We start from the raw sequence: 16890 nt of genomic DNA on the forward strand, positions 1-16890 counted from the left end.
GAGGAATTGCTCAGCGATGCTGGTAAGGCAACTGTTGACAGATTAATGTCTTTACATTAAATATATACAAGGTTGGATTCATGTAGAAGGAATGACGGAGCATCGTAAAGCACTTCGTTTCTTGTACCTACAGATTATTCAGCACCACTTTTGTGCTCCTTACTATAAAAAACACGATCCCGCGAAGATTCTAAGCTGTGCATAAAGAAGATATTGAAAAAGCGACTAACACATAATCTAAAACGTTATAAATACTGCTGGTTAATGTGCTGTATTCTGTAGCTCAGGATTTATTTAAAAAAAAATCATCTACAAAGATGATGCAGTGCCTGTGAGGATGGGAAGAAAAGATAAAGGAAAAAGAGAAAAAAATAATGCCTTTTTTCAGCACAAGATTCTCCTTGCTTTACTCCCTGAAGGTCTTCATATCCCCATGTAAACGCACTCTATGCACAGTGCTGCACATGTGCACAAAAGTGGCAAAAAGCACAAAAAAACCCTCGGACGAAGGTTTTCCACAGCACCAGCCAATGTCCCGTGGACTAACATCATCCATCACCTGTCATTTTTCAGTCCAGTTTGGTCCCCTTGGAACAAACTCCAGTGAGAAAATCAGGTCACAGTGTCCTCTGATATCAACGTCACAAAAGCTACAATTACTTAATTTAAACTGCACACTGATCCGATGATTTGTTGAGCAAAGAGTACAGAACGTTTAAAAATATGACTCGGCTGCAAAATCAATGTCAAGCTTTTGATGTCTAAAACAAAAACCTGCAGACCATGCTGTGCTGGTGCCCAGGATTACTGGTCTTTTGTGCCCCCCCCCAAAAAAAAAAAAAAAAATATATATATAAAGAAATAAAAGTTTGTCTCTTATGAGTCCAGTGGAAACATTAGGTGCAAATCAGGTTGGAATCGATTCTGGCCTCTTCAGGGAAACTGTGGTCTGACAAACTGTTTCTCTTCATTCACTTCATCTGTGCACGGAAAGCGGTGTGATCCTGTTGTCTGCTGAATTCTTTTCATTCCAGCACGTGTTCAAAGGAGGTGCAAGGCCATTATCCGCATACATTATAAGTGTTTTTCTCAGTGTCTGCCCCTCGGGAATGAAGTCGTCACTGGAATGTCTAGGGGACATCCGATGAGGCCGATGATCCAACCTTGAAAGAAAACATTCAGACAGTCAGCCTTTCATCAAAATAAAAGAAAACAAATATCACAAGCAGATCTTCTCATTCATAAACATCTGGTAAGACTTGCAGCTTCACTTAGTGAAACTAGCTTTCAGTGTTCTCCCTAAACCTAAAATTAGTTTCACAACATTTTTAAAAGTCCCCCAGGAGGTCAAGCTTAAAATTCTCATTCAGACCACAGATGTCTCGGAGCCATGGCAACCAGATATGAGGCTGCTCATGAGATGCGGACTCAATAAGCTCCGGTCAAGAGTACATATAAACACGGACATGCAGCCTGACCAATGAACCGAGGGATCGGCTTAAACTGAGAGACTTTAACTTTCACTCACACTTTATGATGTCTCGATTTTCAGTCAGAAAAGTCCAAATATAAGAAACAGAAGCATGCTGTATCTCAGAAACTTTGCACAGAAAATACTCATAAGTAACTTAAACAATGATGTGTTATCAAAATTACAAATTCCACAGCTCAAAGCCGAGCCTGATTTAAATTTGGCCGCTCTTCCCTTCAAGATAGTCTCCTTATACGATCATCAGGAGTTCAACCACCAGACTGACAAGACTTTACACAAGCTATAATATATATATCATAACATACATACAGTGGGGCAAAAAAGTATTTAGTCAGCCACCGATTGTGCAAGTTCCCCCACTTAAAATGATGACAGAGGTCAGTAATTTGCACCAGAGGTACACTTCAACTGTGAGAGACAGAATGTGAAAAAAAAAATCCCTGAATTCACATGGTAGGATTTGTAAAGAATTTATTCGTAAATCAGGGTGGAAAATAAGTATTTGGTCACCTCAAACATGGAAAATCCCTGGCTCTCACAGACCTGTAACGTCTTCTGTAAGAAGCTTTTCTGTCCCCCACTCGTTACCTGTATGAATGGCACCTGTTTGAACTCATCATCTGTATAAAAGACACCTGTCCACAGCCTCAAACAGTCAGACTCCAAACTCCGCCATGGCCAAGACCAAAGAGCTTTCGAAGGACACCAGGAAAAGTATTGTAGACCTGCACCAGACTGGGAAGAGTGAATCTACAATAGGCAAGCAGCTTGGTGTGAAAAAATCAACTGTGGGAGCAATCATCAGAAAATGGAAGACATACAAGACCACTGATAATCTCCCTCGATCTGGGGCTCCACGCAAGATCTCATCCCGTGGGGTCAAAATGATCATGAGAACGGTGAGCAAAGATCCCAGAACCACAAGGGGGGACCTGGTGAATGACCTGCAGAGAGCTGGGACCAAAGTAACAAAGGTCACCATCAGTAACACACTACAACGGCAGGGAATCTAATCCCGCAGTGCCAGACGTGTTCCGCTGCTGAAGCCAGTGCATGTCCAGGTCCGTCTGAAGTTTGCCAGAGAGCACATGGATGATACAGCAGAGGATTGGGAGAATGTCATGTGGTCAGATGAAACCAAAGTAGAACTTTTTGGTATAAACTCAACTCGTCGTGTTTGGAGGAAGAAGAATACTGAGTTGCATCCCAAGAACACCATACCTACTGTGAAGCATGGGGGTGGAAACATCATGCTATGGGGCTGTTTTTCTGCCAAGGGGACAGGACGACTGATCCGTGTTAAGGACAGAATGAATGGGGCCATGTATCGTGAGATTTTGAGCCAAAACCTCCTTCCATCAGTGAGAACTTTGAGGATGAAACGAGGCTGGGTCTTCCAACATGACAATGATCCAAAACACACCGCCCAGGCAACAAAGGAGTGGCTCCGTAAGAAGCATTTGAAAGTCCTGGAGTGGCCTAGCCAGTCTCCAGACCTCAACCCCATAGAAAATCTGTGGCGGGAGTTGAAAGTCCGTGTTGCTCGGCGACAGCCCCAAAACATCACTGCTCTCGAGAAGATCTGCATGGAGGAATGGGCCAAAATACCAGCTACTGTGTGTGCAAACCTGGTAAAGACCTATAGTAAACGTTTGACCTCTGTTATTGCCAACAAAGGTTATGTTACAAAGTATTGAGTTGTATTTTTGTTATTGACCAAATACTTATTTTCCACCCTGATTTACGAATAAATTCTTTACAAATCCTACCATGTGAATTCATGGATTTTTTTTTCACATTCTGTCTCTCACAGTTGAAGTGTACCTCTGGTGAAAATTACTGACCTCTGTCATCATTTTAGGTGAGGGAACTTGCACAATCGGTGGCTGACTAAATACTTTTTTGCCCCACTGTGTGTGTGTGTGTGTGTGTGTGTGTATGTGTGTGTATGTGTATGTGTGTGTATATATATATATATATATATATATATATATATATATATATATATATATATATATATATATATATATATATATATATATATATATATATATATATATATATATATATATATGCTATAACATTATGCTGATTATGCTATAATATCTGACATTCTAGCATAATCACACCACCTAGCAATGGACTACATCTTTAGGCCCATCTTTAGGAGTTTGCACCTATCACACCATATTAAAGCACTTTAGCTTTAATATGGTGTGATAGGTGTCATCTACTTTATCTCCACAAAAACTGAATTATGCATGACAAACTATGACAAACACCATCACATTGCCTAGCAACCTAAATTGCTAATTGACGGTAATGTAGCATCCCATGCACTAATAAAAATATTCAGAATACTTTGAGTACTGAGAGACTCGAGCACAACAACAAGTGAGGTTGATCAAATGCACAGAGACTATTGAATGCACAGGAGACACACAGTTCAGGGTGACCAAAATTAATATGCTACTAAAACAGAATTTGTGTGTGATAAAAAAAAAAAAAACAACAACCAAAAAACCCAAAAAACTCATGTGTATAAAATAGTCCTACCTTCCTTACTGAGACCATTATCGAAAATCTTTAAGGAACTGAAAGATAAGCATATTTTTGATGAACAACAAAACAGACAAAAATGTATTAACCTGAATTCAAATAGTGCCAAATCACAACAACAGTTGCCCCAAGGCGCTTTACATTGTCAGGTATAGACCCTACAATAATACAAATGGAAAAACTGTGTAGAAAGGGTTAAATGACTGCCAGAAAAGTCCATTTTATAGACAAACAGACACACACACACAAACAAACACACACAATCTGTGTACCAGATTTACTCTTTCACTTCACATCGAAAATTGGACATATCGACATGCAGTGAATCTCTTCTCAACTACTAACACACTCGCACTCTCTCTCTCATCCTCTGTGGTCCTATCACCACAGCAATCACGCCTCTTCTCACACTCCAACATCATGTCGATACACTGAACAGGCAGGAATCAATAGAAAATATGCGGCAGGCAACAACACAGCAACCCTGAAATCAGGCTATTGCCGGTGGAAGTTACAGCAGGCTGAGATGAATTTTTATGTGCTGCTGCAATCTGCAGCAAAATATTGAGCGGTTTGTGATAACAAGAAAAGAGCAGGAGGAGACAACTGCATCATCAGATTGTCGACGTTCTGTTCTGCACCGACGACTGAGCACAGGGCTGAGGGGTTTAGGATGGCTGCATGAACACAATATTGATGCTGCTAAGCAGGTCTGGTTCAGTGTCAGAGAGCTTAAAAATATAGTCCGGCGAACTAAGGTGATGTTTGTTCATGCCAAGAATACAATTCTGTGAGCTGATGAGACACCAGTGCCGTGAAAGTATAGTTTGCCTGCAAGCATGAGCTCTCTCTGAATGTGTTATTGTTTGTGTCTTTAGTGCTCTGAAGCAGGCTTTGGCAGAGCTTCACCAGGATAAGTCTGGCTCAATCAAAAAATAAAATAAAATAAAAAAATCGTCTAAGGCTCTGCACACAGTCTGGATTCTTAAAACATTTTTTTGTTTTGGTTGAACACAAATCATTTATCATCTTCGCAGCTCGTGAAACCACATGAGATTGCATTTCATAATATATTTAATTGATTAGTTTAATATTTTAAGAACCCAGATCCTGCAACGATCGTTAAATCACAGACAAATCATGAAACAGAGATTATTGATCCTGCACAGGTGAATCCCTCAAACTTTACTGAAAAGTTAACAAAGAGAAAAATTGAGCATGAAAAGTTCTGCCTCAGGAGACTGAACGCTTGATTTCATGCACAATCCGATGTATTCTATTCTGAATAGAAATCAGACTCGCAAAGTGCAAAATTGGTATAGGATGTGCGCAAATTTGCACTGCTCTTTGATTCGGCTCATGGTTGAGGGGTCTGGACCACCTGCGCAGCATGAAAGTCTCTGATTAACTGGGCAGCTTTGCAGTGAGCTGCCTGGTTCGTCGTAGATTACTCCCAGTGATTGGTAGATTGACTCACAGCAAGCTGGTCTTGGCTGAAAGCTGCAACGCTGTTCCGCATCTCATTCTCACTGCCACGCAGTGGTATCAGTGACACGTTACCATGACGTGTGTCTGGCAACTCACGACTCACGCGCTTGTGCTGGAGTCCATCCTGAGGCCACACGTTACCATCGTACTTTACCAAGGAGGAGAAACCGAGAGGAGAGAAGACAGACATGTTACGATACTACAATATAATACTACTACACTGTGAGGAAACTATTTAAATCATTTAACATGGTCCTGGTGAGGATTACTGATTTCAGTAGTGCTGTTTTATTTACTTTCTTTATTACAGTTTCTAAAACTTCTGCATCGCTGCTTGGTTTTTACAAGAAATTCACAGTTTTCACAAATAACAACAAAAGAAATAAAACAAATCATAACACATTTAAATGATTTATTACAAATTTTCCACCTCTCAGCAGGTGTTCAGGGAGGGACATACCTGAATACTGAGAAATGTAGCATACCACTCTCTCATTTCTGACTGGGTCTCACAGCAGAGATACCTGCAAATAAATAGAGGCAGATAAGTGAAGCAGACAGTGCGATAAAAATCAAACTGTGGGCTGAGTGTGTGTGTGTGTGTGTGTGTGTGTGTGGGGGGGGGGGGGGGGGGGGGTGGTGGTGTCTTGGGAGACAAGCAAACAGTGAGGCAGAGATGAATTCGAGGACCAGGGGAAATTTGGAAGAAAAGAAAAAAAGAACAAGAACAAAGGGAGGTAGTGAAAACTGTTAACCGAAATTGACATGTTCTCTCCTATGACACCTGACAGTGACGCCACAAGCGTAAACAGTGAGCACGACTACTAATTTAAACTTCCGCCCAAAACAAACACTGATTATAACCTTCAGCATTCAGCATGTGTGCCTGTGTGTGCGTGTCTGTGTCCCTGAAAAGTGCGAATTCGTGCCTCTGTAGTGTCTGCATGCATGTACGTGCAAATTTCATGCCACTCAGGTTGCCGTCATAGCCCTCTGAGTCATCAGTCATGCTGCTGTGCTGAATAAACAGGCTGTATTTATACGATTATTACTGTTATGAGCACAAATTTAGACTCCAACAATTATTCGAGTGAAGTCCTCTGAGACAGCAAAACACTGATACAAAGAGACTTTAAAAACAAAACAGCAATGCAGCATGCAACTGACACAAAATTAGGTGCAGTCATAGAATTTGACAGAATACCCACCACACACCCCCACACACACACCCCCACACACACACACACCCCCCCCCCCCACACACACACACACACCCCCCCCCCCCCCCACACACACACACACACACACACACACACACACACCCCTAGCTCCTCCCTCTCCCTAGTTCACTTCATAATGCCTAACAGAGCTCATTAGTGTTTGCTGGCATTCAAAATGAGACAGCCTCTCTATTCCAGTGCACATACATGCAGCACAGTATCTCCTACATGCGACTTTTTCGTTTTTGCTTGCAATTAACTGCCCGCCATTATCAGCGTCAAAAGACTGAGAGCTGCTCATCTATGATTATGGATTACCAAAAAGCCACAGAATAAAATTTACATGATATTCCTAAAATTTATTAGCACCCTTATAAGCTTAAGCACGAGGTGTGCTGAGAAAATAGTGCTGCAAGGAGGAAAAAAAAAAGGGGGGGAAATTAATGTGCTAAGAGTTTTGAGAACATTAAGGGACATTTAGTGCAGATATATAAAAAAAAAAAAAAGATTGGGATGATACAGTCACACGGGCGCCTCCTCATCTAGCTCTTTTGATTATTATTTTTTCCACTTTCTTATCCCTCTCCACTCAAAGTTGTATTTTAACTGCATTAAAGTCAACATTTCTTACTCAGTATACAGTATCTCCCCTTCAGCATGACTCTTTGCCCCTCTACCTTCCACCTCTTTCTGCATCTTCCTTGCTCCCTCTCATGTCTGCTTGTTGCTGCAAGGGACACGGCGATGGAGGCTGACCAAGAAATTATACTACCTACAGCATGACGGGAGCAGCTGTCCCATTACAACTACGAAGATGACTACAGATGCTAACAATGCATACCCAGTGTAACATGTACACACAGTCGCGCGCACACACACACGCACACACACACACACACGGAGGGTGAATACCTGAACAGGCCTAGCTTAGAACAGAGCCCTGTTTATAGGTGCATTCATGTGTGTTCACCCCCTAGGTGGAGTCAACCTTTTATATGCCTCCTTCTCGAGACTCTCATGCAGGGATCTGACCCGTTTTCTCAGCCTACAGAAAATCTAGCAGCTTTCTCCAAAGTTGGTTGTGTTTATATCCGTATCACCATGCTGCCATAAAGTTAAAAATAAATAAATAAATAAAATGACACACAGGAAGAGCAAAGGCTGAGCTCCTGCAAACACTATATTAGTGCTGCAATCTAATATAATGACAGACTTTAGTTATATTTCATGTATTGAAACAAATGTTTACAAATACAACTGTTTAAACTATAAATAAAAGCACAAGTAGAGCAGGGTGATATGACCAAAAATATTTATCACGATATACATTTGAAAATTTGCGTTAACGATATAACTGACAAAAAAACTAGACAAAAAACTTTACAACTCCACAACTTTATTAGTGCAAAAAAACCCAAAACAAAACATCAATGTATTTTCACTTGAACAAGCAGCTGTTTTAAGTGCATTAAAGTTATATAAAAAATTAACAGTGCAAATGCAAATTCTTTGCTGACAGTTTAACCAAAAGGCATTTCCAGTGGAAATTGGCCGACATATCCTCAGCATAACCATGTATAATATCCACAACACTTAAAAAGAGGTTATGCACACACAATACGGTAATATTAAGATAAGATAAGATAAGATAAGATAAGATAGAACTTTATTAATCCCTCGGGTGGGTTCCTCTGGGAAATTCGACTTCCAAAAAGCACAGCAACGACCGAAGTTACAGTTACAGAATCACACACACACACACATATATAAATACAGAGACAAATATAAATAAAATATACAAAGGGGATAAATAGAATAAATAGGAATAAAAAATAAAAATACAAGTGAATTGCACATTTCAAGTATTGAGTCTATTGCACTGTTGACTATTTACAAAAAGTATTGCACAAGGTATTGTACAGTGAGGTGCAGAGGCACTACAGCTTAGTTGTTCCCCCCTCCTTTGTCCTCCTGTTTCCCCTCCCTCTCCCCTCCAGAGAGGAGTTAAACAGTCTGATGGCGTGTGGGACAAAGGAGTTTTTAAGTCTGTTAGTTCTTGTCTTTGGGAGAAGCAACCTGTCACTGAACAGACTCTTCTGGTTGTTTATGGCCGTGTGCAGAGGATGCCCAGCATTGTTCATAATGTCCATCAGTTTCTTTAGTGTCCTTTTCTCTGCCACTGTCACCAGAGTGTCCAGCTTCATGCCGACCACAGAGCCAGCCCTCCTGATCAGTTTCTCCAGCCTGGATGAGTCCTTCTTTGCTGTGCTGCTCCCCCAGCACACCACAGCATAGAAAAGTACTCCAGCAACCACCGACTGGTAAAACATCCTCAGGAGCTTCCTGCAGATGTTAAAAGACCTCAGCCTCCTGAGGAAGTACAGTCGGCTTTGGGCTTTTTTATACAGGTGCTCTGTGTTGCATGACCAGTCCAGTTTATTGTCCACCCACAGCCCGAGGTACTTGTACTTGTTGACCACCTCCACCTCCTCCCCCTCTATCTGAACCGGCAGTGGACCTTCTCTGGACCTCCCGAAGTCCACAACCAGTTCCTTAGTCTTTGAGGTGTTGAGTTGCAGGTGGTTTGTGTGACTCCATGCGACAAAGTTCCTCACCAGACTTCTGTACTCCTCTTCCTGATCATCCCAGATACACCCCATGATGGCCGTGTCATCTGCAAACTTCTGAATGTGGCATAATTCAGAGTTGTAGCAGAAGTCAGAGGTGTACAGGGTGAAGAGAAGAGGGGACAGCACAGTTCCCTGTGGTGCTCCTGTGCTGCTGACCACTGTGTCAGACGTGATGTCCTTCAGCCTGACGTACTGTGGTCTGTCGGTGAGGTAGTCGGAGATCCAAGCCACCAGGCAGGGGTCCACCTCCATCCTGTTCAGTTTTTCCTGAAGCATACAGGGCCGGATGGTATTAAAGGCACTGGAAAAGTCAAGAAACAGGATCCTGACCGTGCCTTTTCCCCCATCCAGGTGTGAGTGGGCTCTGTGTAGGAGGTACAGGATGGCATCCTCCACTCCGACACCCGCCTTGTATGCAAACTGTAGTGGGTCCTGGGCATGTTGTACCTGTGGTCGGAGGAAGTTGAGAAAGAGCCGCTCTAGAGTCTTCATAAGATGTGACGTCAGTGCCACCGGTCGGAAGTCATTCAGCTCATTGGGCCGGTTCTTTTTGGGGACCGGGACGATGCAGGATGTCTTCCATAGGGCGGGCACTCTCCCCAGTCGCAGACTATTATGTTGAAGCACAGTACGTATCACTCCGCGAGGCTCCTGCCTACGATAGTCGTAATGCTCCGACAATCCATCAAGCGGTGCGGGTTCGTAGCTTAGCAAAGTCGTACTAAAACATTTGACAGATTTTCGAGCGCCGTGTACGACATAAAATCGTTTCGAGGTCAGTAAACACAACCAGAATTCATACAATAGGCACACGGGATTATAAGGGGCTCTGTCGATTTTCAGAAAAATCAAAGGATTGATTTTAAGTGTGCCGTATTTTCCAAACAACACGGTAATAACGACGGCCCGCTAGCACGTTCTACCAAAAATAGTGCTTTGTTGTGTATCTGACGGATGAAAGCCAAACCAGTTCCACACCACTGAAGCTGCAGCATTTTTACAAACCAATTCTGGTTCATCTATTTCATTTAACGATCTGCTTTCGCTCTTCTCATTCTGCATCGCCGCCATGTGTGTATGTAAACAAAGGCATTGCGCATGCGCGTTTTACCCATATTCTATTGCAATATTTCATTTTCCTATCGTTGCCCAACATTACACCGGTATTACCGTAAACGGTATGATATAGCCCAGCCCTAAGCACAATGCAAATCTCATGAACTTGGATTTATTCACAATAGAACAATGAAACCTGAAATTGAAATTGACGCCAGCAACACGTCTCTAAAAATTTGAGCTGCCAACTTCTGTGAGAGAAATCTATTCCCATTCTCGTCTGATATCAGATATATATAGCTGCTGAACCTCACGGCTTACTTACTCCACCTTACTAATGTTTTCTACAGGCAGACCAGTTCAGCACCTGGACTCTTCGACAGCAAAGCCATGCTGTTGTAATAGATGCAGCATGCAGTTTAGTATCATCTTGCTGAAATATGCACGGCATCCCCTGAAAGGCTTTCTGGATGGGAGCATGTGATAAACTAAAACCTCTGGACATCTTTCATCATTAATTGTGTCTTTCCAGATGTGCCAGCTGCCAGTTCTATGTATGTATGTAAGTATGTATTGTATGTATTTAGGTATTAATGCATGCAGGTACCATCAGACATGAGCACGGAGGTCCCTCTCTGCTTTAATCCAGAGACTGCAGTGTCCATGTTTTGCACAATGCTAATCATTCTGACAACAGAACAGTTTTCCACTTTGTCTCAGTCCATTCACATCTTCATGTGTTTCTGGTTCTTTGCACGATAGCGCTTTAACCTGCATTCATGAACCGCACGATGAGCTGTGCTCACAGATAATGATTTCTGGAAGTCTTCCTGAGCCCAAGCAAGCAGCTTACAGGCATTTACAGGCATGATTTTTGATCTTGTCCCTTACATACGGAGATTTCTGCAGATTTCCTAAATCCTCTGAAGTTATTATGGGCCATAGATTACGTAGATGATGGGATATTCACAGGCTTTTCATTTTTAGATTGAGGAACATTTTTCTGAAATTATTGCACAATTTGTAGAGTGTTTTTTGCATAATGGAGAATCTCTGCCTAAGATGCTCTTTTTATAGCCGATCAAGTTACTGACCTGTTGCAAATCAAGCCAATTAGCGGAAAAAAATGCTCCTGCGGCTGTTTGTTTTCGGTATTACTCATTTTTCCAGCCAATAAACCAACATTGCTGGTGACGTAATCAGAGCCTGAAAGTTGTGTATTATAAAAAAGAGAGCACTGAATAAGTACTCACCACTGCTGTCTCTCGGGCTTCTCTTGTTTCATGCTCTCATACAGAACTGTCAGTCCCCAACTAAAAATAAACATACAAATCACTTTAACAGCAATTCAGCTTCTTAGGATTCACAGTGTCAGCCTGCCCCCTAGTGGTCACTCTGCTTACAAGGCTCAAACAGCTACTTCAGATAAAGAAACTGTAGAGTTCGTAAATTAATAATTCAAGTTTAGTCGTTAATTATCCCTTTAAGCATGAGTCGAGCTGCAGAAGTTGCTCTGTGTAAACTTTTAAAGTTATGAAACAAGGAAGCTCAAGGGCATCAACCAATTTGGTTCAAGCTAACAAAACTGAGGTAATTTGAGATCAAAAAGATGCATTTTGATCAGTAGGGGTAGCACTAGCTGCTCCCGCCAACAGCAATGTAGTGCAGAGGTGTTACACTTGTATAAAGCTGGAGAATGAGTGGCCAGATATCCAATTATTCATGATCAGATAATCCCAGAAAATTGTTATTCCCAGTAAATACATTTTTTGTGCCCACTGAAGCGATAATTTGCATGGCCAGTCTTCCTCCTGGTGTGACAGCAGTTTCCATTTACAGCAGCCACCTGCTGCTTTGCCACTAAGCACTCATGAGAATAGTGTGACACTGGTAATTCAGCACAGGTGCTCACCATGTGGGAGGACGGAGTTTCTTCTTTATACCAAGGTAAACCTTCAAGTTTTTCACTGGCCATTCACGTTCTGGACGGTTACTCTGACAGACAGTGGGGAAAAAAGGAAAAATTAGTTAACGAGTCTACGAAGGAGATAACAAATAAAATGATAAAAGTATGTCTGTAGATCTTACTCTGACGTCCTTGTACATTCTGAGCGAGTTGTAATTGAGGATGAAATAACGCTCATGAAAACTGGTGAGGCCCAAACCCAAGATGCTTCGCTCCTCTCTGAATTTTATCATCCCGTGCTTGGATGCGTCCGGTTTACTGGCTGCAGGACAGAAGGCCAGATAACTGAAATTGATGCAAGCATGCCACAATGTGGCAGACCAAACAGTGCAGCAATGATTCTGTTGTTTTGTATTTACACAGGTAAAGAGTGATGGCCTCCATTGCAGCATGTTTCTTGATAAGCAGATGAGACTCTGTGCCGATGGAGTGAACAATGGGCAAGACTCGCTCCTGATAGTGCAGCGGTCGTTCTGAAAAACAGAGCAGGCAGAAAGAGAGCATGTGTGAAAACATGATGCAAACTTGGGGCATTTCTGGATGACAAAGAACTTTGCACATCTGCATTCCTCAATAGGGTCAAAGTGTCAGACAAACATGCTGAGCGCTTGATGACATAACTGGTACAGCTTCATATTTTTGGATGCTATAAATACATATTTCCGTAAATCTCACCTTACATCCTGGAAGAATTTTGTTTTGTAAATCTACATACCAATCTGTAGTAAATGACACCGTCTGTAGCGGTAAATTCCTTCCTTCTCTTCCCATCAACAACAACAATTTCCTTCAATTTCTCATCATTACTGCTCCATTTCCTCTTTAATCTGCAGATTACTGCTACTGTCATTTGTTCCCTTGTAGGGAACCAGACAGGTCACATACCAGATGCAAAACAAACTGCAGTTTGCAGCCACACTGTTGCAGGCAATTTTTTTTTTTTTTTGCATTAGTCCTAGTAAACTGTCATTTTCCAAAGCAAAATAGCCCTGTACCATATTAATGAAAAAAACAGAATAATTAAGACAGAGTTTACAAAATACCCTATAAATTCTAAATCTGCATCAGCATAAAAAACAAATGCTGTTTGGCATTTGTCCTGCCTCCCTTCATCTTTTTAATCAGTCTTACCCATTTCTTCCTTGCAGCAGATCTCCCAGCAGCTCCAGTAATCTTTGTCTTTAATTGGGATGTTACGCTGGTCCAGAATCTCCAGTGTGAGCTCTAATGCTGTCATAGAACCAGGAATCTGTGGGAAGAGTGGAAATATTTGTTTTCTATAAACACCAGCCTGTTCGTTACTGTGGAACTTGATGTGTGCCAGATGAAAGAACTGGGTTGTTAAATAAATAAATGTGTTATTTGGTGAATTCCAACCCACCTTCACATGTCTCTCTCCACTGGCCTTTTCCTCCAGGTACACAGTACAAATGAAGTCACCTCCTCGTTCAGAAGGAGGCTGAAGTTTAGGGCACACAAACAAACAAATGATCAGACAGAAAAACTGCGATGATAAAAAAAAAAGCGTATACACAGATAACCAAATGCAGTGTTCAAACAAGTCAAAACACTTCACACAACACATTTCACTGAGATCAACTGAACAATAATAAAGGTTAATTACACAGGCAGGTGATAAACTAGAAATTAACATAATAAATTAAGTGTAAAGTTTGGTGGAGGGGGGATTATGGTGAGTGGTTGCTTTTCTAAGACTTGGGTTCGGCGCCTTAGTTTCAGTAATGAACCCTTAACACATTCAGGATGAATTACAAACTGCAAGCCGCTTCACATCCAACATTAGCATCTGACCTCACAAATGTGATTCTGGTCAAAAATTCCCATAAACACTCTCCTGAATGTTGTGGAAAGCCTTCCTAGAAGTGTTGAAGCATCATATTAAACCCTTTAGATTAAGATTGGGATGTCAATCAAGTTCGTGTGTGTGTGATGGCTTTTGGAAATATGATGTATCCCAGCGGGATAGAAAACCGATCCAGAAGAATTTCCTTCATTTGCTGATATGTTCTGATGATGGCTGTGGAAATGACTGTTTAATCTCACCGAAGAAATCCACCAAGTTTATTATAATTAACTAAAACTAAGCTAAAAACTGAAACTGCATGGGAAAAAATTCACACTTTTACCAAAGCTGGACTTCTGAAAGAAATTCTAAGTGACACAATTTGAAAAACTAAACTAAAAATATAGAAGAAATATTCTTAGTTTTAGTTCTGCGTTTATATTGTAATATTTTCAATGATTTTCCTAAATCTTGCCTCTGAAATATGTCAGGTCACTGAACCATTCTTTGTTTAAAGTTTATTGTATGTTGCTCACATTTTTCAAACGCATTTTGTCGATAAATTCAATCACTTCTATCTGCTTGTTCAGCTGCTGCTCATCCACCTGCAAGAGAGCATAAGCAGAGTAATTCAACCACAAATAAAAATGTATCAACATTTAAAATCTGCACTGATACTTCAAAGTGCAGAATCACTGTATGCAAGGAGAACATTGTGTTGTAATCACAGTGAAGCTTGATCTTTAAGATAAAAAGATAAGACGAACACTTAGACCTCTACACCACTGAAAAGTGTTTTTAAATCCCTGATGTGTTAGCATAGAAGCATTACCACCTTTGTTATCAGCACTGACCTCAAAGATGAGTTTGTAGTGCTCAATGAGGTCTTCAATGGCGCGGCCAGCGGCATAGTCCTTCCCGTCAGTCTGGAACAGTGTGGGACCGAACACGATGGCCAGATTATGGTTGTTCATCTGGTTTTTATCCGAAAAGTGCTGCACGCTGAAACACAAGCGGTAAAAAAAACACACAAGTCTGTGCACAAATACATACTCAGGGAGAGGTGATAAGATGGTATCAGTCACTGTGTATCAGTTCTCACCAGTAGAGATGCTCGATAAGGGTTTGTAGTGTTGCCTTGTTGACATGAGGCAGTTTGTTCAAGAACTGCTTGTACTGGGAGATTTTAGTACTTTCATCCTGAATGGCTGGGGAAGAGAGAAGAAGATGAGGAGAAAAGTAAAATTATTAAATAAAATTATGAACACAGAGGATATTTATAGTACAAACGGCCAGGATCAAAGAAAGAGCTGGGAGGGTAAGATGGAACGGAGAAAAAAACAAAACAAAAAAACAAAACAAAAAAAAAAAAACAGCACAGGACGAGAGCACAAAAGATCAAAACAGGGAGAAAGGCTGAAGAGAGGCCTGATGAAAAAGGACTCTAGACTTCTAAAACAAAGAGCATTTTTGTTTAAACTGGCATGTATATATTAAAAATGGCCAGCAGTGTGTAGGTCTTTGGTTGAAAACAATAACAAGATGATGGTACCAGACACACAGCTGCAGCATATCTTTAAACTCATTCTCTTTGCACTGTATGCTCAATTTAGCTTCAGTGTTAAAAAAAACAAAACACTAGAATTACAATGACAAACATATCATTAAATCCCTGCAATACTAGCATTATATGCTCATTTTCAATTTGAAACCAGTACATTGTCAAATGCTTATGTTACTGGGGCAAAAAAGACTGGAAAAGTTGTGCTAAAAGCTGTTTTCGGTGTAAGACTACAAATAGTAAGAGGCAGTTATGTACTGCAATAATTTCGATTGTTGAAAAATCCCTAAACAATGACGCCCAACATCAACACTAAACACCCAAACCCAAGATAAAATACAAAAGGGTTGTGGTCCTTCCTTGTAAACTAGATTAAAGTGCAGAGGGACTAAAAGCTACAGATGAGGACAGATGAGGACAGATGAGGACAGATGAGGACAGATGAGGACAGATGAGGACAGATGAGGACCCTCCTCATGAAAGTTTAAAACTTACACAAAAAAAATTAAAAGGTTTCTGTTAAACATAGCAAGCGATTTTTAAAACACAGCTTTCCCAAACATCCTAGTTTTGTTTTGGATGTTTAGTTTTTTGTTTTTATTTTTTACATTGCACACAGAAACTAAATTGTTTCACAAAAAACAAAAACTACCAGGGTCAAGGTTATTAATAGTTATTTGCAAATCCTTTTTACTGGAAAACAGCCTGCTGTCATTTGCTGTAGTTGTCAACAAGACCCACACTCGTCTCCCGAGCGAGACTCTCTAAAGCTTTACACAGGCTGGTAGTTGTTCATCAGGTGCGATGTATGTTTTGAGTCACTGTTGTGTTGGAAGACAAAGTGATGACTGAGATCCAGGTTTGCTGCCAACTGTTTGAGGTTTTCTTTCAAAATCTTCACATATCCTTCACTCTTCCTTCCATTTTGACAAGATGCCCACTTCCAGATGTTATGAAGCATCTCCACAGCATAATAGTCCCACCACCATGCTTCACTGCGGGGACGGTGTTCTATGGGTTGACGCCTCTCCATTTTTTCTCCAAACATAAGTCACTGTGGCTACAGAGCCTTTGTTTCGTCTCATCTCATCTGACAAAAGGACACACTCCCATA

The 16890-nt window shown here is 41.1% G+C and overlaps 1 protein-coding gene across 5 annotated transcripts in view; it reads right to left on the reverse strand.

Annotated features, from left to right (window-relative positions):
* Window positions 1-281: 281 nt before the first annotated feature.
* The window catches only part of arap1 (ArfGAP with RhoGAP domain, ankyrin repeat and PH domain 1), a 61185-nt gene continuing 44576 nt past the window's right edge, over window positions 282-16890 (reverse strand). For 3 of the 5 annotated variants that reach the window (XM_026191465.2, XM_026191464.2, XM_080288808.1), the window contains 12 exons: window positions 15318-15423; window positions 15070-15217; window positions 14752-14820; window positions 13793-13870; window positions 13543-13660; window positions 12771-12884; window positions 12534-12673; window positions 12358-12440; window positions 11699-11758; window positions 6000-6063; window positions 5529-5687; window positions 869-1163 (listed from right to left, as the gene is read on the reverse strand). In XM_026191465.2, coding sequence (XP_026047250.2) covers window positions 1131-1163; window positions 5529-5687; window positions 6000-6063; window positions 11699-11758; window positions 12358-12440; window positions 12534-12673; window positions 12771-12884; window positions 13543-13660; window positions 13793-13870; window positions 14752-14820; window positions 15070-15217; window positions 15318-15423 — 1172 coding nt within the window. In that variant the 3' untranslated portion in view covers window positions 869-1130. Of the gene's footprint in view, window positions 1164-4048; window positions 4087-5528; window positions 5688-5999; window positions 6064-11698; window positions 11759-12357; window positions 12441-12533; window positions 12674-12770; window positions 12885-13542; window positions 13661-13792; window positions 13871-14751; window positions 14821-15069; window positions 15218-15317; window positions 15424-16890 lie in introns of all 5 variants that reach the window. The other 2 variants (XM_026191466.2, XM_080288807.1) reach the window with 2 other exon arrangements.

This window comes from Astatotilapia calliptera, chromosome 14 (genome assembly GCF_964374335.1).
Source record: "Astatotilapia calliptera chromosome 14, fAstCal68.1, whole genome shotgun sequence".
Classification (NCBI taxonomy): Eukaryota; Metazoa; Chordata; class Actinopteri; order Cichliformes; family Cichlidae; genus Astatotilapia; species Astatotilapia calliptera.